The sequence below is a fragment of the Anarhichas minor genome, unplaced genomic scaffold, assembly GCF_050575085.1.
Source record: "Anarhichas minor isolate MPS153535 unplaced genomic scaffold, ASM5057508v1 ptg000016l, whole genome shotgun sequence".
Taxonomy (NCBI): Eukaryota; Metazoa; Chordata; class Actinopteri; order Perciformes; family Anarhichadidae; genus Anarhichas; species Anarhichas minor.
The window spans coordinates 4,615,992-4,637,016 of NW_027466462.1; the positions used below are offsets into that span (position 1 = coordinate 4,615,992).

At 44.9% G+C, this 21,025-nt stretch overlaps 1 protein-coding gene across 1 annotated transcript in view; it reads right to left on the reverse strand.

Moving 5' to 3' along the window:
• The window catches only part of svep1 (sushi, von Willebrand factor type A, EGF and pentraxin domain containing 1), a 69,865-nt gene that overhangs the window by 41,416 nt on the left and 7,424 nt on the right, over positions 1-21,025 (reverse strand). The window contains exons 2-3 of the mRNA XM_076092601.1: positions 8,348-8,603; positions 7,008-7,184 (exon numbers count right to left, since the gene is read on the reverse strand). Coding sequence (XP_075948716.1) covers positions 7,008-7,184; positions 8,348-8,603 — 433 coding nt within the window. The remainder of the gene's footprint in view (positions 1-7,007; positions 7,185-8,347; positions 8,604-21,025) is intronic.

Consider the following 21,025-nt stretch of genomic DNA (forward strand, 5'->3'; position numbering starts at 1 on the left):
AGAGTGGCCTCAGTTTACAACACGAGCCGTGTCTGCTTTACAACATCCTTGACCGACAAACACGGCAGCAGTAGTCATCAATTAAGGCTTTTCACAGACCTATATGTGTCGTTTAATGAGGGGAGGAATGGTGGAACGGGGCTGAAACATGTGGCGTTGAGGGACTAATATGGATTTCAACACTGCCTGTACTTTAAGGCTGCTGTATACAATCTGCTCTCAAGCTAAAAAAAATATAAAACTTCAAACATCAAATGACATGAAAGACTGTCCGAAAACACCTGAGGGCAGCTCACACACTGGGCTCTTTTGAAAGCTCTTTCTATGCGCTTTTTGTGAGCTGCCAAATTCCCTTTCAATTGCTGAACTTCCTGTTACTTTGTTTTTGTATTGCACTTGGTAAAGGATTACTTGGGTTTATTGGAACTTGGGTTTTATTTGTTTATAACTTTTACCATCACCTCTACCCGCGTGTTCATGTGATTAGTCAGGTTGATTATCTGCCACTTTGCTTGGAGGTGAAACCCAAATGTCAGCAATAATCCCTCACTGAGAAAGAAAAAACTGAATTATTAGTTATTCAACAACGCATTTCTGAACCCGTCATGAAGGTTTAATTGCATTTCAGTGCCACGAGGCCGAGGAGCTGCAGCCGGTCCTCTTAAGGCGTTGGGCTTTCACAGGTAGTTTTGTACAGGATGTGTATATAAACAGTTTGAACCTTTCATTCCTCTGTCATCACATTTTGATGTTTTATTTGTCTGTCTTCTATAAACACAACATAACATCAGACTATTAGATATTACATTACAGGTTGTAAATCCCTCTGCAGTTATGTTGCATATAAATAATCTTTATTACTGAGCTTGTTAGTGGTAGTATTTCCCTCCCTCTCTCTCTCTCTGGCACTGAGCCAGCCTGATCTTTGCCCAGTCACTGAAAGCTCTCCATCCATCCACCACAAAAGACGCATGGCTCCGGGGGTGAGGAATCCCCCTCCCTCCCGTCCTCTTTCCACTCTCTGCTCCCCAAAGAAAAACACAAACTTCCATCCAAATCAGCTTAAGCTATTAATGGGGTTTAGGGGAGTCAGGGCGGTGGTGGTACTTGACCCCCCCCCCACTCCCAAAAACCCTCCTCCGCTTGTCGTCGCAGAATCCCAGGCATCTGCCCCCCTGCTCATAACGAGACCAGCATTCATGTTGACCAACTGAAGCTTTTATTTTCAGCCACAAAAACGATTGAGAAACAAGGACTTGGACTGACGCAGACGCGCTGTACAGAAGCAGGCAGTCTGCTGTGGTTATTGTTGCTGTGGGGATTAGGAGTTGTGCAGTCGGAGGAAATAGAGAGTCTTTATACGCACGTTTATGTAACATGTTGGATGAGTTGGACAAATGCTAGAAACATATTTACTTTTGAAAAGCACTGAAGTGCACATTTTAACGACTGAGCAAACAGAAGGCCAGTGTCAAGCATTAGGCCGCTTTCACCCGGTCTGCTGGCAGAGGTGCTAATGACATCTTGGTAAACGACGAGGTATCTCAAGAAAAACACTGGCTGAAGTTCACGACAGCTGCTGTAAATATTCGGAGTCCCCAGATGTTCCATCTTAATGGGTTTGACCTCCGGTGCCATCATCAGGCCACATTGCTTCCACAACATATCAAAAGTTAACGGGCAGTTTCCCCATGACATCTGCTGAACATTACTTCATCCTAAGCAATAAAAAAACGATCACTGCTGATAAGAACAGCAAAACCATCATTACATTGTTTTTATTTGGTTGTATTGAAAGTAGACGTTAGTCTGTTGCGTTTTTATTTTGTTTAATATAGATCACCTCTATGAATTTAACTTTTTTAACACTGTTTTGGCCACATTCAAGCTCTTTAATCAACTATTTTATGGAATATTTATTCAAATTTTTTTACTACGAATTGTTTTTATTATAATTTTCTTTTTAAAGCCAAGCGACCATGTGTTTATCAACGTGGCGACAGCCGTTGTAAGACTGGACAAACCATGCATAACGACTTTTTCCGACAACATACGCTGATGACTGAGTCTTGGCAGCGAGAACGGAGCACACATTGAGTGACTGAGACAAGATTCTTGGCAGTAAGTAGGCTTTGGTAACAGTCGCATCACAATTCAACCACTGAAGTTGCACATAAACAAAAAGAAATTAAGAGCCAGAGCTACTGTACAGCTGAAACTGTTGATCCACTGCTGTTTACAAAGGGATAGAAGTCTTATTATAAGAGCATCTAGCTTTCCTTTCATTAAGAATAGATTTCTAAGTGTATGTTTTAGTGTGCGTTAATGTCCAATGATTTAAAGGCCCAATGTTGTAATCTATTATGACTACAGTATGTAGTGTCTGTACTCTCGTAGGTGATATAAACAGGCGTGGCTCTGCGCTGTTACCAGACATCTGGTACGTGTCAGATCCTTGAATGTGGTATATTTGAATGGGTCAGAGGTGTGTGCATGCAGAGCACGGCCGCAAACATGCGGCCGTGCGCGCGTGTTGATCCCTGCGTCGCGTAAACCTGTGTGGAAGCGTGACGGCACAGAGGGAGATGAGCTGCACAGCGTTGAGGACTTAGATGGAGATGACCACCAACAAAAAGACACTGGAGACCTCTGCAAGGGAGGCGAAGAAAATAAATAACTACTGCAGCATTCCTCCCATTTCAACACTTTTCATAGTTAACATTTAACAAATTCCACCTCGGTTGTTACTCGAGGCTTCCCCTCCCGGGATCGCTCGGTCATTGACATCCAGGCCGCAAATATTTACAGCGCAGATCCAGAACGCCTCCTCCTGGCAACAAACACAAGGAAACGGACGCTCCATCTACTCAGAGAGACGGATGTGTAATATGTTCAGGGTCGACTTGAAGCTCATCGCTGCCACGTGTCTCCTCTTGGGATCGAGAGGCCTCCATCGACCAAATATTGTAAACATTGAGCAATTCTTCCAGTATCAACTCTGAGGGGGGGGGGGGGGGGAGGGTTGTTACACTCACAGCGTTAGAGTCAACAACTCATGTCTTGGTCAAGTCAAAGACATCCATCAATAGACAAAACATTGTGAATATTTATTCAGTGGAACAGAATCTACTCTAATTTCTAATGTAAGGGACTTAGGGTCTTAACTATTACTGGTTAATTAATCAGTGTTTTACCGGTTTTAATCACCGGATCCGTTTGTTTTGGAGAGGAGGAGACCTCTGCGGATAATTCAGCTCCCGTTAAAAACCTCCTGCACATTGAACACAGAAGGAATCCTGTGGCAATAGTGGTGAAGAGAACAACAAAGCAAAAGGAAGAACAGTGAGAAAGATGAAATACAGGACGGTGGAGTTTGAAACAGACACGCACAGGAACATACATAAGTCTCTCTCTCTGAATCAGACTGCAAATATTTGATCCAGATCTTTTTCCCCCCCCCGTCATCTCACCTGCCTTGCTTTATCTCTCTTTGTCTCTTTCATGCCGTCTTCTTTCTCTCTCCCCCGTTCATCCCCGGCAGAGCAAAGCCTGCGCTGCTGACACCACATTAACACAGTCCAGACCTCCTGTCATTCTCTCAGGCTACAGAAGAGGCTGATAAGCCAGAATGTGACAGGAGGAAAACACGTCGCCCTCCTGCACCCCCCCCACCACCACACTTCTCTCACTCCATTTACCCACTTCCCCATTCCCCATTATTCCTCTGGTGATCCTCCGTGATGCAGATATTGTGAGCTTGAGATTGGAATTTGAATGGAGACAACAATGTCCCGTTTGGCCCGTCGGAGTAAACCAAACCGGGAACCGGGTTCATCATCCGCTTCTATCTGCTGGAATTCCAGTCGTGTTTTCTGGAAGAGGCTGTTTCACTTGGCTGTCGACAACAGATTCATAAACAAGACTGCTGTGCACTGTGGGGATTTGGATAGTGTTTCCAACAGAGCCCTTCAGCCAATGATAACAATAATCCACCGACAGGCCTACGGTTCGGTCATATTATTCTCAGATGTGTCAAAGACTGTTCGATGTGAGAAAAGAAAGACCAAAACGAATAAAACCTCTGCAAACTTTCAGTCTCGACAACAGAACCACCTGAAGCCACACACACCGACTATCAAGCTTACGCAAGCCAGAGCAACGTCTCACTCTGGAAGCGCCTGTCTGCCACTCAGGAGCCCTGGCAGTGCTGACGCAGACGGTGCGCCCATAATTCACCAAACACCTTCTTTCAGCCAAGCCCATTGAGGTTAAAGCAACAGAATATTAGGAGCGAGATGCTGGATTTCTCTCTGAGAACAGCAGGAGTTTGTTGAGTTTACTTGTATGTTTCTTGGTTACGTATACTGCTCTCACCACAAATCTAATTGCTTTTGGAGCCACTACTGCATCAAAAGAGCCTCGTAAGTTATTAGGGAATGAAACATTCAATAAATGCAGTGTTCAAAAACATATATGAGGGTATTTCGCACCACTTAACAAAACCAAAACTGAGACCAACAAGGCTGACCGTGCCTCAGCCCGCCAACGGTTTCGCAAACAGATGTTCCCCTGGGACAGCACACTGTGGGTCCATGTCAGCTCTATAGCATGAGGATGACGACACGTACGCATTCAAGTGTCCGCCGCAGAATAGCCGACTCTTCTCCCATGAGACATCGTTATGCGAGCGAGCGAGAGACAGACAGACAGAGGAAGCGGTTCTCGGTTGCGGTCGCAGCGCCTCGCTGTGTCCTTCCTTCCTCGAGCGAGCCAACTCTGCAGTCTGCTCCCTGCTATTAATTAAACCATTAAAACAGATTAATAAGCAGAGTGGGGCTCCAGTCTCGACAACATCTGAGGAGAATTAGCGAGGCGTGATTTTTGGCACGGTGACCCCGATGCTCTCACTTTGAAAAATCCTCCTCCTCCCTCTGCCACTTTCGTTTCTGACTGGAACTTTTTAAACTCTGATCTGAATTATTAATACTTGTCCGTCGCTTAAACGGGCTTCTCCCCTCCTTCTTTTCCTGTTTTCTAATTCTGGAGTGAAAACATGTGGAAAGGAAGAACTAGAGGGCAAATACATCCAGGATTACGGCCCATTGTTTCCTATTATGAGGGTCGACCGCCATCCACATTTCTTTCGCCGTTTCCTCCACAAAGCGCACTCGGTATCGATTCTCACCGTAGTCCCTCGTCCCCTCCCACCTGCCTCCCCTGCACGAAGGGTGAGCTGTCAAACTGACTGAGGTTTAACACAGCAGTTCCTTAAACAAAGACGCACACGCCAGCCAGTGCATCTGCTAGTCGTTCCGCTCTCCAACAATCACACAGACTGCTATGTCTGTCTGTGACTTAAGTGATTACATATTCTGTAAAAATAACAGATCAACCCCTAACCTTACAGCTTAGTGATGGAGACCACCTGCATCAAACTGCAACATTACGCTGTGAAACGAGGAGATCTAAAGGACCAGAGAATGGACATTTAGAAGACAAATGAATGTGTCATTACACGGACTGCTGGCAAAGGTTTTAATTCGACTGTCGGCACTGTTGGATTGATTTTAAGCTCCACACTCCAGCAAAACACGATTAATAACAAAAGTTCATCTCAATTCTGCAGTGGGACTTTGAGGGTTTCCCCCTAATAAAGAGGAGCCACTGCCTCACCACTTCCACTCAGCACAAACATTTACGTCTGGGGATCATTAAAGATGAATCTCTTCTCATCGCAATATCTCATTTACACCGATTATTTCTGAGTGTAGGAGTCATTCCAGCCCACAGAAAACAAGAAGTGTAGAGAAATGAAGAGTTTAATACATCACCAAGTTCATTAAAATAACAGATTTTGAGACTCTAAAGGAGATTAGGAGAAGACTCCAAGGAAGGTAATTTAGGTTAGGTAAATGTTTGTGTTTAAGAGAAAGGAAAGCCCTCCGACATCCCATATTTTCACTCTCCATTTCGGTCTGTTTATGGCTTTCTTAACAAATAAGTGTCTATAATTATACATTTTATATTACTGTAATTTCTCCTTGAATTTCCACTTTATAATTGTCTGAGCCCAGGGAATGTCTGTACGCTATACATGCATGAACATGCCTGCGTTCGCACTCAAGATTATCTGTTTATCGTTACACACACACACACACACACGCACACAACTTTCTCTGAAGATCTTATCTTCAATGACGTTTGTGTGCAACCATAAAATAATAAGTCCAAGAGGCCCGACATTATAAATAACCAGTAGTAAGGAACAACAGGGTAAAAGCCAGAGCACTCTGGCAACAGATGAAACAGATGTTTTCTGTTCCTCAAATGGGTACGTATGAAACAGAAGTGGGAGGCAAAGCAATAAGAGAGCCACAGGCAAAAAAAAAAAGAAAAAAAAAAAAGAGGCAGTTCGTTTTAAAATGACATTTTCGGTGCATGTAGAGAAGAAAGAGACGGATGTTGGAGATTTGATTTAAAAGGAGGAAATTGAAGGTGGAGAGCGAGGACACACACAAAGACATCACTGTCTCAGTCCTCCACCTCGATTGCACATTACTGGGCTTGTTGATAGCGATCTGCCCTGTGGACAGCTTACACTGCGTTAAGTGGACAGGCTGCTTATTTAACTTTCGCCCACAGTGAGCGCCTCATGATTTGGAGGAGAGACGCTGACGAGGTCAAGAGAAAGAGAAACTATAAGGAACTCCAAATGTCCGTCTAAAGGCACAAACATGTTTCAGTGCTGCAAAAACAATGTCGGTCAGAGTGGAAAGAAACAAAAATACAGCAACAATGCCACAGACGCAGCCTTTTACTGGGTTGGTTGTGTAGTTATTGTAGCTTTGCAGGTGCAAACGCTTTACAAGATGCACTGTGTTGTGACGTTTGCTGTTGATGAGGAGGATGGAGGGTAGCAGCTCACTTTATTACTCAAACAAAATGTTGTGTACAGAGAAAACACGGTGGTGTGAGAGTCACAGCCGAGATGGAGCCGTCTGTCCTACCTGTGCACTCGTGCTGCAGGCCCTTGCCGTAGTATCCCTTCTCACAGATGCAGTCGTACTGCCCGGTGTGTGTGCCGCACTTGCAGCTGGCCATCAGGTCGCAGCAATCCCGGCCTGCTTCACACAGCGAGGAGCAGCGCGACAGATCTTCCTGGATGTAGCTGCCCGTGGGGAGGTCTGAGGGTGGAAAACAAACAGAGAAGCGCAGGTTGCAGAAGGATCAGATTTCACCACCTGGGGGGGGGGGGGGGGGGGGGGGGGGCAGTCTTAATGGCTGTATTAAGAGTACTAGCAGGTTCTGTACAGTATGCCATTGAGGCTGGCTACAGGCTGAATTAAACACAGGCTTTCCACAGACTTGTGACATCCTTTGCTCAAGAAATAAGAGAACCTTCACCACAGAAATGCATTAAAAAGTGCCTGCAAGCCACAAATAAAGTACAACTGACGAAAAGCAAACACCACATCCCTTTTCCAGTATAACAGTATAAATCAGACATTTTACAAAATAATTAGATTCGGGCTGTACCTAGCAGTTGAGACTGAGGCCATAACTGTCTTTCATGCTGGGCTACAAGGAAACTTAAATTTCATTTCTGGAAGTCAACCTGTGTGTATTCTGTGATTTGGTGCATGACCAGTGGAAGTGGCTCAACATGTGGCTCCATGTTTGAAAACAGTGTGTATGCTGTCAGACTGCTGTCAGCAGAGGCTGCAAGGCTGAGCCGATAGTATGGTGTGTGTTGGCTTCCATTCTCATGGCCTCATCCTTGCGCTGTGTCTCACTCATCTCTACTATTGCACTTACTGTCTGGGATTTCAGACGCTCTTTGTGCGAGTGCACATATATATACGGTCCGCAAGTGCATGCGAAGGATTTATTGCTCTCTCCACACCGAGAGCCGCACTCAACTGTGATATTTACGGTGATATTTTAAGTTTAAAAGCCATGACTGAATCCCTCTTTTCACCAAATTGTGGGAAGTCCCCCTCAAGTGTGGGAAACAGGGCCTCACTCTGTCCAATCTCTATGGAAGTGAAGCCTAATGGCTGTTGGCAGTACATAACAGAAGGGACCATGTGAAATTTACGTTGTCAGATTCCATATGAAATATTACCAGCTTCGTTTTAAGTAAACGTTGAATTTTAGGGTAAATTCCTTCACTTAAGAAATACTGCTAAAGGTCAGATGGCGATGATGGGAGCACTGAGGCTTCAAAGAGTTGAAGAGTAGCTGCGGTAGCTTCAGCTTCAATTTACCAAAACACGGGGTTTGATGCAACTCCTTTTGAAAGCTGTACCACAAATCATCCTTAGTATTCCTCATCTGCGCTTCATACCTTCATGCAGTGCATGACGAGCCAGCGCCTCAAACTCGGCGAAGTTGTGCACCAGGTAGCAGTGCTGGTCCTTGGGGTGCGAGGCCATGTCGTGAAGCTCCCGGATGTTACCCTGCCAGATGCCCAAGGTGAAGATCTCCACACTGCGCTCCCTCAGAGCCGCCGCCACCGGTCGAGGGTCCCCGCCATTGGAGTAGCCGTCGGTGATCAGGAAAATGGCCTTGGTGGCGTTGGCGCGGGAGTGACGGAGTATTTGCTGTTAGAAAAGAAAACAACTCATTAAGTGAAGGATTCATGAATCAAATGATATCTGATTTATGCTACTTTTACTTCATGTTGGTCAGAGGAACTTAAGTTGTCTCCTAGTTAGTGTAGTCATGCTGTTTCTGTTTTGCAAAGGTTGACCAAATGCATCTTATTGTTCTGCCTGCCAGCACGCTACCAACATAGCTCCAGCTTTAGTGACATGGCTAAACTGAACAACGAAGAACGTCACACACGACCACTAAAAACAGCCCTCGATTCTAGGGTTCCTCAAAACCCAACATCAGCACGACAGGCGGCGAGGGCACGATGGGGGAGGAGGCACCGAAAAGAAGGAGAAAGCTCTACAATTGTAATTATTTCTCCGACAGACTACGCAGCAGCGGCTTGCCAGTGGTCTGAAACCACCAGAGAACACTGGGCAGCCAGGCCGGGCTGCTGTGTCCGCCCCAGACACCGGCTACAGCTCTCAAATTAACTTTAGCCGCCGTTTACAATCCACCACATGCAATTAGAAAGGACATTAAAGTCAGAAACATATCTTTATTTTCCTCTAGAGTAAAGAAAAACAAAAGGACCATCAGCTTGCTTTGCTGTGGAGGCCAAGCTGACAATGTCTAGGTTTGTCATTATGTTGTTTTAAATGAGGTTAAGAGGATAAAACCCGGTGAACAATGGATGAAGGGAAAAAGAAGTTCGAGCAACAAGGTAGAGAGAAAATTAAAGAAATTGAAGAAGCAGAAGGTGCCAAGATGAAGTCAGTAGGACAGATGTCTGCGTACTTACTGCTAAAAAGGTCACGAGTACATCATAATAAAAATTGAGAATGGGAGGGAAACAAAAGGATGTGTGTTAGGGGGAGGAGGAGGATTTGTCTGTATTCTGGGTCCAAACAGGACGTAATAACTACACAAGACTGTAAAACACGAGAGGTGAAGCGAGAGGAGACACGCAAGGGTGTGACCGGGGAGAGAAAGCTCTGGTCTTTATTGTCTAATTGGCTCGAACTTCAAGCGGCTCTGGCAGGAGCGGCGTAATTACAGAGCCCGTGAAGCGAAAAAAAGGAGGATGGAGAGAGAATAGAAGAGAGGGGAGAGCCTGGTTTCTCTGATCCTCAAAGCTCCAAGGTTCCCAGAGCACCGGGGAGCTTCGCTTGGGCCGCTCCCAGCTGTCAGACTGCAGCATTAAGGCGAGAGGAGCAACGACGGGGAAGAACAACAGTGAACAGATGGATGCGTGCACAGTTGCTGATATGCCTAGCCCTGTGTTCATATTGTACGCTCCAGTGTTTCAGGGTGTTTTAAGGTCTTTTATTAGGCGTCTGCTCAAAGTGCTTTTGGGCCACAGTGGTTTTCTGCCTTCAGCCATGAGTCAGTGGCTGGTGTTAGCGACTGCGGGGATGCCGCCAAGCGGAGCATACGCATGCATACCCACTAATAATACCCTCCCGATTCGCCTCTGCATACTTTAGGTCAGAGTATTAACATAGAGGCCACCGCAGGAGTCAGAGTGTGGGAAGGGGCTGTCCTGCAGTCCAACTCGCTGCATGCACCTTATTGTTCGAGGCACACAGTACATAAAGATGCAAACATGGCACTTAACAAATAACGGTGACAGCAGGAACGCTAAACACACTCTGTATGAAGGACGTTGATTTGCATTGCACTGTTCTGATCTGATGTTTAGACTCGAGATCACCTAAATAATCGGGCTGGGTCAAACGCAGTGAACGGAAATTGCGAGGTGTCATTTTTACATATTTAAGCTATTCATCTCACTCGGTACGTGCACCTTGAACAGCTGTTTGTCAGCTTGAGGCCTCTCCGTGTCGTACATCCCATGCATTTCTTCAATTACGCACTTGGCAGCTTTAATGCCGGTGTAGGTCCAAAGAAGAGATAATAACCCCGGGAGAGTGGGGCAGTTTAAGTGTGTCCTGTGCGGAGCCGTCGATATCTGTCAAAGCAGCGGTGATAGTGCAGAGAACCAACAGGCCTGGAGGGATTAGTGGTAAGAGCAGCGAATCTATCTCCGATCCAAAAACGCAGAGAGAGAGAGCGAGAGCGAGATTGTACATTGCTCTTGGAGAATAATAAAGGGGAGAAGTGATAAAGAAGTCATATGAAAGTGAACAAGCGACTAAAGCACAGCCATGTACACGATAACCTCCTCTCACTCATTTTCCAATCCACTCATTTTCCAATCCACTGATGAACCACCGAAATAAACCATAAATAAATAAAACCACGAGTCCACTGATGAAAAACTGGATCCTCGTTCTGACGGACTCTCCATCTCCAAACAGATGCTGGTATGATGACAACTTCAAAAGCAGGCACCTCGTTGCATTTTGGCAGAAGAGACTGGGAAACCTTTCCACACCTTGAGGGGCCAACGGTGGTGCCAAGGTACCCCAGCTGTTAATCAAAGGCTTATATATGCATGGCAGCTATGCTGAATGCTAAATGAGGACCCCGTCTCATCCGCACTGCTGGCCTCCCATCGGCCCCTCCTGTGACTTTGATCAGAGCCCGAACCCACCTGGCCTCCGAGCAAAACTAGTTAATGATTAGTTTCTTTCTCCATTGAATAAAGCCGGAAAAAAACCCATTGACAGTCCACATTAGGGTATCAGTCAAAAGTGAACTCCTGGGTTCACAAAATAAAGAGTCACATGTGTTTGTTAAACCAATCATCGTACAGTATGTCCACAACCAGGCAGTCAAACTGAACCCAAACACATCACTGCTCTGTCAGCCACACAGATCAGTCAGTGGTTGAACTGATCAGGGATCAGATAAGAGCTCCAACAGCTGGGTGGGCCTCCTGTATCAGTCCTGTCACGTTGATGAGACAGGGAGAATGGTGGCTATTTATGCTCGATAAGCTCTAATATTGAATACATTGTACATTTGGAATGGCTCTTAGGTATTTGTGTCATTTTACTTTTCTTCAAACTTCTTCTTTAACCGGCATTAAATGGAAAAAAACACACCACAGCTTGAAGCACAAGTCTGCCTATTATTCTCTTACAGGGTTTTTCACTTCCTTGAGATCCACCTTCCAAAAACAAAAAAATAATTTGCAGGCATTCCAGAGCGGATAAAAAAAAAAAAACTCAAACCTAACGGCATCCGTTGGGAGAGCCGTCTCCCCACCGGTCGGAAGCGAGAGCGCTTGTTTTGACAGGCTATCTGCTCTTGGCTTGGGTGGTAAAAATAACAACAACAACTTTTGAGCAGGGGCTCAAAAAGAACAACACGCACAAACTGAACACACGACTGCAGACACTCGACTCCACTTCGGTATTATTGAGCAACATCTCAGGAACGCATTTACTTTTGGATATCCGAGATAAACTAGGTCACTTGCAAAGGTCAGTGTGTTTCCTGTTAGGATCGGTGACATGCCACGATTCCAACAAACATTCTTGTTTTTCTTCCTCCTGTACTGCATACAGTAAGAGGCTTCGGATTGAACAATATTTAGACTTTTTTTGCTGTGGTTGGATCCTATTTTAAAAAGCAAATGAAACTTTAAAGCACATGTGAAGCACATGCATTTTACTTGACAGTGATGTATCTGAGCATTTGTCTTCGAGCTTTGATTCCTAACTATTTCACAAAACTTTCCCAGCTCTTGTTTTGCTTGGTGGGCAGCCACAAGACTGACAGTCAGGAGATTGGTTTCCACAAAGGGCCACCCAGGAGGCTGAGGGCCATACAGGTGGCTTTGCATGCTTATGCTCTTCAAATCGTGTAGGTATACACTAAACAACTCGTAAAGTAAAGTTATTAGATTGATTTTAAACCTCTCAGCCTGTCAGTTACTGTGACCTGACAGTGTGGTATGCAAATCAACTTGTAGATACTTGAAATCTGCCTCAGATGCAGCAAACAGTCCATCACATGAATGTCAGGTCATTTTTTTTTTTCTTTTTCTTTGACAAAGTAGTTTATAGTAAACCTGCTAAAACAAGCTTCAAAACTCTCCCGCAATTTAGGATCGACTGCCAAAAAGCATCGCCCTCAGAGGTAATGTGGAAAAAATGCTCTTTGTGTTGCAAAAGGTAGATGTTTGCAAGATGTTTTTAAAGCGGTCTGTACTCACTATGATGAGAAGCCATCAGAACTTTAACTTCTCAGAATAAAAGAGAAGAATTGTTTCCTGTGATGGATTATGTAACCGTTACTGGACATCAGCAGCAAACCCACTAATCCTGCATTTTAAAGTTTCCATTGTTAATTCCTTCTCTACACACTGCAGGAAAGACAGCTGAACATCGTTTATCGACGGCCATATGTGCCAGAATAAAAAGAGACAGCAAGGCACCGACTCAGGATAACACAGAAGTGAGTAGGAGTAATAAACCAGACAGCGTCTGATCTCCATTATCAACACTGCAGACTGACTGCTTGTTCACGCTACAGAGCTGAGCTGGAAGCCAACACTGCAACAGATACTTGCTTAGTGTTGCTTCCAAGTTATGGTGAATGAAAACATGGCTCAACAAGTGTGGGACGTGTGAGCATTTATACCAGAAGCACGTACTGTAACAAATCAAACATCAATGTATGGTCTTAGACATCTCCTGCACATCAATCAACCCGATATATATGGAGTCCCATCCCAGAGAAGTTCTGCATCTGTACTTTCAGAAGGAGCAGACACAAAAACACACACAATATTTGGAGAGAGGATAATTCATCGATCATTGTGCTTAAAGTGGAGGTTCTTAAAAACACAGATGATGTTTTTTAGATAATTGTTAACCTGTCTGGGGTATAGTTGTGCAACATTTTAGGGATGGAAAACTATTCTTCGAAAAGAACATTCATTACCGGAAAACGCTCCCAATTTGGCAACCACTAACTTACTTGCCACTACCTAATGGTTTAAAAAGTCCTCACTAACGTCTGCCTGTGTGACGTGGATTTCTGAGCACGGCCCAAGCTGAGCGTTGCAACCGGCATCCAAAGTGTTGGAGAAGAGTCGGTTAATTGCCAAGCGCTGCAGGCTGGACGGCTGTGTGCGTTAGCGCGACGCTTTCTGTCACAACACCACTTCGTCAAACTCAACAACCCACCCAGGAACGACGGGGGAGAGAGAGAGAAGCTGATTCCACGATGTGATGCCAAGGAGGGAAAGGCCATCTTGGCTGGCAAATGAGAAACTCATTCAATTACCCCCCCTCTGTGCTGGCGGAACGAAGCGCTGAGAGAAACATTTAAAGCACTGGCCGTGTTTCCAATCGGACACGGCATTCTGGGTAATTGGACGAGGCGAGCTGGTTTGACTGAGCCGGAGGAAGAATAACAAAGAGCCAGTCGGAGGATAGCGGGGGTCAGACCGACATGTCACGTACCTCGGGGTGCTTATATTACATTTCCTTTTCCATGTTCATGGCATGTGTTTGACATTTTCAATATGTAAATGGTACGTTTTGTTTCTCTCAGCATATACTGTACAGTATATCTTTTTTAATTGCATATCCGACCTCATCTGTTTTATTTTGACATTTTGAATGTTCTCCAACTGGACGTGCAGTCACATGGTTTGCACAATATGTCACATGTCACTGAGTGCATGGCGTGGTTACTGGTTAACTTCATCATACGTTACAGATGTTACCTGCGATGCCTTTGAGCAGCAGCAAATAGGTGGTGAGAGTGATATTAGGGTGCAAGCTTTCTTCATTGGATTTCAGTCTACTGAAGCTGCTGTTAGTGGAGAAATTCAGCCTCTCTTCTGACAGATTGATCCCTATATGATTGGTTAGCATCAATAAAGCAAAACCTGATACACAACATTGATGTTTTACACAGCTGGAAGCGTTGCTGCCACTAATCTGTATCGTGGCTGTGTTGGAAATGATCTAAAAATCGACATAAAATCTGTTTTCGACAGAATTTACGTTTTCAGAGTGGAGGAAATCCCACGAGTTATGTAATATTTGTGACGTTCACGGGATCATTACCTCACTGCCAAAGCGCAGCAGCAACCACGGCAGCATCTCTAAGGGCGAGCTTTGATTTTGAAATAAACAAAGGAAACAGTGTGGTGAAGCGCGGTGATTTTGTTGACTCCAGACTGGCGTGTTGAAAGTGCTTATACGGGGGGAATGAGTCGGGGACCGTTGCTGGCTTTAAGTATCCATGAAAACGCATCCCGTCTCGTCCAGACTTGGCTTAGACCACACTGTGGAGACAAGACATTTTCCTTTGTTGCAGTGTGTTGACTGTTGTTGCTGTCGTTGCATTTCTTCCTCGCGTGCCTTTCTTTCCGTCCTCCCCTTCTTTCTTCTCCAGAGGGGTTTGTTTGTCTTGGCACCAGCTGTAGGTGGAGAGCTTCCTCTAATAGAGTGTTTGCAGTATATGTTAATGGTGAGGTTTCAATTTATTGACTTGGCCCTCGTTGATAAGTCGTATTAGACCTCACAACTTTGAGATGGAGTGCAAGCTGAGAGGTCATTTGAAGAGGAGGACACATTTTGGGATAGCATGGACTCTGTAAAAGCGCTAAACCTCACTATAAATCACGAGCAATGTGGACCAGACGGCGATGTTGCACTTGCTTGTTCTCCAAGAAAACTAACATACCAATACAAATACTCTGTTGCTGGGAAACACCTGCAGTTAGTGTTTGGATACCCTGAACTGAAACGGATTATTTGCGTGTGCTCTGCTCAGTTGGATGATTTGTATCGGGTCCTGGCGGACGGGGTTTCTTGCCAACACAAAGCATTTCAAACATGAGCTAATTAAAGCTGAGTGCATATTTTGTCTCTATTTGGTTAATTACCTGGAAAACACAACTAATCGATCCAGAAACTAAAATCTTGCACAATCAGACGTGGAGGATGTGAAATAAATCACATTAAGCAAACAAACAAAGACAACAGGATGTCGGCATATTTGTGGGTTCCCATACATGCGCCAACTGCCTACTTATAGTAATCATGACTAACAGAGACGTACAGACAGTCAGAAAAACACGAACACACTCACTCACCAAAGAAAACAACTCAATGGAATCTGGCACTTTCAAACGCTCCCCTCCACATAGCAAGTGGTTTACTAATAGACCTCCGCGCCTAAGCCCATAAAAACATGTTATTTAGTGTGCCACTACTGGCTCTTTCAAATAGTTTTGGTTTCTTCAGGTGCCAATGTATGACGCTTTTGGTAAATCCTAATCTGAAGATGCCAAAGTAAATCCTTACGCTTAAAGAGTTTGTGTGATTTGTGTCCCTAATCACGAAAGACGTGGACTCGACCAACGTTTTGAGAGAACGGAGCAGCATTTCAGAGACGCGATTGATTTGTACTGTGGCAACAAGATGAAACGTTCAAGTCCACTCATTAAACGCAGTTCGTTCCTTTATTGAAAATGCGTGTTCCTCATTGAATGTCAGAGGCCGACTGATGCATCGGCATGGCATGATGTTATAAACCCCTTTTTAGCCGATGATGTCACGGTGGGGCAAAAACACAACTGGGGATGGACCCAAATGCAGGTAGACACGGGGAGCACAAGGATGATAAATGGTGAGTTCAATAAAGAAATATCCAAAACTTACTCAGCGGGTGAGTCCAAAGATGAGTGAATGAAAATGCAACCGGAGCAGGTACAGGGACATGTGCACAAGGGATACGAACAGGAACATAGCAGAGGAACCAACACAGAGACAGGGGAAAGGCGTGATCAGGCGTTTGTGTGAAGGCGTCTGTACGCGTGTGTATCTATATGTGTCACGTTTGTGCACGTTTATGACGTTTATTTATTTTGTACGCGATCAACAACCGCTTCAGTAGCGAAAGGCCTTTCTGCCAATCGGCTAGGATTAAAAACAAGCCTTCCCTCATCTGTTGCAGCCACATTTTGGGCTTGGTCGTGGCTCAACAACTGTCATCCATGGAAAGGTTTGGTCTCAATTAGAATCGGAGCATCTGCAGATTCATTCCATACACGATACGTTCTGATCTACTCAAGTTTCAAAAGCCCTAAAACTGCTGCTGAATGGACTTTGTGAGGAGATCTAGAAAGTTAGTTATTATGCCATTAAAGCGAAGGCCACCAAAGCGGCTGACAGTCGGTGCCTGTCACTGCTGACGCCTCCCTGACCTTTGACCCTGCCGACAGAGTGTTATTCTTCAAAGCCTCCTCGGCACCACCACACCTTTCTGAATCGCACATTTCCCTCCGTACCTCTCCATCTCAACACCCCACCCCCTCACCATTCATTTATCGCTTTCTCACACACACACACACACACACACACACACACACACACACACACACACACACACACACACACACACACACACACACACACACACACACACACACACACACACACACACACACACACACACACCTTCATAAGGCTGGTGTCAGCAGCGCCTATCAATCGCTGAGCAGTATTTTAAGTGAGCAGGAATGTGCGTGTTTGTATGTGAATGCACGCTCAGCGGAAAGAACAGGGTGTTAGGTTAAGTGTGTGAGCACGATGTGTGTAGGAAAGTGTGTGTTCACAAGCATGTGTGTGTGGGTGTTGGTAAAACTGCAGATATTTAGTTTTGTGCATCCAACAGTGAAGCTAAACCTAAGCAGTTTTTTGTAATGTTGCATAAGCTGCAAATACAATGCATTTCCATCATTTAAACACGCTATGCAAAGTGCCAGGTAGGTAGAAACTGCTACTGCAGCTTTTACGTCGACTGACAGTGACGTTGCATTCGATTTTAAAAGTTAATAAAAGGAAACTTTAGAGAGAGTGAGTGTTTGTGTGATTCATGCCCAACAGGGACCGAAGTGATGAAATCCGCCCTCATACGCTCGCAGCAGCTCAGGGAGACTCCCCACTTTGTAGATCTGATTTTTTTTATGGCAGGATTTACACTCCTCCTCACCGCAGTCATTAAAGTAAAAAACCTCATCTCAGGGGAAGAATTAACAAAAGGGGTAACGCGCAAAACAATGACACGGTGACGGATGCATGCGCTCGATGGAGAAAGGTCTGAAGTTTGTGTCCGTCGAGGGGATTTACTGACATCTGTGTTTTACAGAGCCGGGAAGTGTGAAGCTTGCCCTCTCCGGCCTCCCGTGCCGAGCTCATTCCAACCTCTCGTTTCTCTAAAACAAGTGAGAAAAAGGTGCAGAGGACAATCGTGACTTAAGAGCTGCAAGTAGCGAGAGTTATTTCTTTTGGGCCTGGGCTGAAAGACGAGGTGGTGGGTCGTTATTTCCCCTCTGGTTCCTGATGTACCGGGAGAACAAGGTGAAGAAAAAGAGATTAGTGTATCAACACTTTTGCATAAACGTTTTTGGGCACATGCTCGCATTACACACACACACTCCCTGTTGTTTCCACTGGGCTCAGTCACCTCATTTTTATTCTCTAATTCTTTCTCGAACTGGAGTCGCTGGTTTTGGCCGGAGCAAAAGCCCAGTTATTTGACCGCAGCAGCTTTCGGCCCCAAGGCCAAGTGGGACACTCTCCACAACATCCAAACCAGCGCATACCGACTGCATACACCGACGTCTACTGAAGAAAAAAAAAAAAAAACAGCTGGAGCATTTCCTCGAGGCAGGGAAATTAGGCGCGAGGGAGAAGTGGAGACAAACTGCAAACAGAGAGAAGTGAAGGAGAGAGACAGATGGACGGACTTCCTGGTGTTCAGTGAAAAGCAGACGGTGGTTCGAACAGCAGTCGAGCAGACAGAGGCTACCGTCTCAGCAGCTTTTGCAGAAGCCAAATACTTAATCAGCAATAAGTGCAGTAATTTACAACCTAAGCAAAGTCTACAATAACTAAACAAAAAACCATTTGACAGAAGACAGACAGCAAAACTTTTCAAGCTGTCTTCATTTTCTACAAACGCACACACGACACACATCGGACACTAGGTTCAGATCCTCTGCAGACATTTAAGATCAAAACCACCAACGGCTCTGCTAAAAGCCACTTCAGCATCTGTCCGTCATGCATCAGCGTGTGCTCACTAACGCAGGCTAATGAATTGTAAAGTAGGCACACGTGTGTTCATCCACCGCCCAAAGACTAAATTGGTGAAAACGAGTTGTGTGAAACCGAATCAGACCAGCTTGTTTTCTGAATGGTTAACAGATCAACACCAGGATTTGTCTTGGCAATGAGATGGATGTGAAAACTGAACTTGGGTTTTCCTAAATTTGAGTGCTGCCTGAAGGGGTAAAAAAAAAAAGATGGAAGGAAGGATATGAAGGATAAAGTCGGCAGTTGGAGGATGTAGCCTGCCAAGTCTACGGCTGCTGCAGTGAATACAGACGGGACCAGGATGCGCCGAGAGTTGTTGGAGGAAACTAGTGACCTCGGGTTGGGATGTGAAAAAGTCTCACGAATGTTTGTTTTTTTCCAAATGAGATATCCACATTTTGTTGGTTGACAAAATGTCTCGTTCACAAGATAATCAGCATTTGCAAGAACTGTTTAACTAGATGTTTGTCCGAACTGGAAAGATAAGACACTGCAGTATTCCTCGTTGAGACCACTTCAAAGAGATCTTTGTTATCATCCGGTATTCTGACAGGTTGCACATATTATTTAACCATGCTCCGCCTCTTTTGGGTTTTTAACTGTATCGCCCTGACTGCTGAACTCGGCTGACCTTTCAGCGCGCGTATCTCCACCACAGCTCGCTGTCTGTCAACACTTCTCAACAGATATGCGACAGCCGGGGATCTCAAAGGGTCCGACGTTATCAATGCACGGTGACAGCTGGCGGAGAACAGCCGGTATCAGTTGAAACACATCTGTTGACCGTGTCGTCATGAATACACTTATCCTAGATGCTCTGTATCTATTATGTGTACATTATATATTCATGAGGCATTCGTGCCTCGCATATTGATTGAAATCAGGTCATGGTTTGATTTCTGCATCTCATCGCTTTTGGTCTGAGGTCGGCTGCATCGGGCCAGCTTTGCACGTTGTGTTTGTGTGAGACAATGGTGAAGGAGGAGGCCTCGGGGTGCTTCTAGACGTTCAGAGGTCGGAAAGTAGGCCCCCGTTTCTGGAAAATATTTGGTGTCCATTTCAGAGAGGAGGGCAGGGGTGAGCGGAGCGTGACGAGAGACGGAAAAATGAGTGCACAGGCCCACCGTTAGGTAATAAAGGCATTTTGAAGTCATAGCCAGTTAGTTACGCAAATATCAATCTTTAAAACGGCAATAACTGACAAATTACTGACACAGCAGTTACGGAGCAACTGAATCATTTATTTGGAGTTTTGTTTCTGGTGAAACATGCAAATGTAAGTCCAACATTCGCTGTCTTTTAGCTCTCCTGAGGGAAATATCTTGTTGTTAACTGCTCCTCTGTGTTCACCAGCTAGACGCCGGCTGCGTCTGTCTGCCGTCTGGTGCTGGTTCGGTAGTGTAAAGTGGGTTTTTATAGCTTGTGTGACGAACCGAAAGATATTTAACTTACTATCAAGAAAAGACAAAGAAGAGCTGCAAACATTCCTATGTGAACAGCTTGAGAAATGGTTTCATCAAAATATTTTAGCATGAAAAAAGAAAACCCTTCAAAGCTCACTTTTCCAAACAGAAGTATCAATGATGACGGAATGGGTGGTGGTGGTGGGGGGGGGGGGGGGGGGGGGGGGGGGATAGCTTTGCGAAAGCATCGTGTGAGAAAAATGCTCCGAAGTGCTTCAGTGAAGCATATTTGAGGTTGATGGACAAAGTTGTGAAAGAAGAGAATGGAGACTATTCTGTCAGAATGAATCAGTGTGAGGAGGCCCAGAACCCGAGACTAAAGCATTTCTTCCTCCTAAACCCAAGACACACACACACACACACACACACACACTAGAGTGTTGAGTCTATGGTCTCCATCACCATGACAGTGTAAACTACACCCTGAAGCATACACGCCAATCAGGTAACCCAGTGACGTGTGTGTAAGGAGTCGTCTTGGTTCACTATTTCAAAATAATTAGAGAAAAGAAGTTACAATTACAAAATGATTTGAGGCCACGAGGTTAAAGCGTGTTATGATATTAAGTCCGGAGTTGTATTAAGATATCTGCTTTCAACAAAATGACATTTGAAATATATCAACATGTAAGATTTTTAAACTGACTCTGGAGCAGCACCTACTTTGCAAAACCAACAGCCTGTAATGAGATCCGTTACACATTCAGTCATTATCGAACTCAATGTTTAAGAACACGTTTAAGAGGAAACAGGAATACAAGAACCAAATGTTGTACATCTCAGCTTTGAGAGCAGAGCTGAGATCATTACTGCTCCTCTCACCACTTATCTTGTTTCTGGACAAAAAAAGCAATGTGCGGTATTTCAAATCCTCAATTTACTGTCCTGATAAAAATGATTTCACAGATATATGGGGTGCTATAAACAGTAATG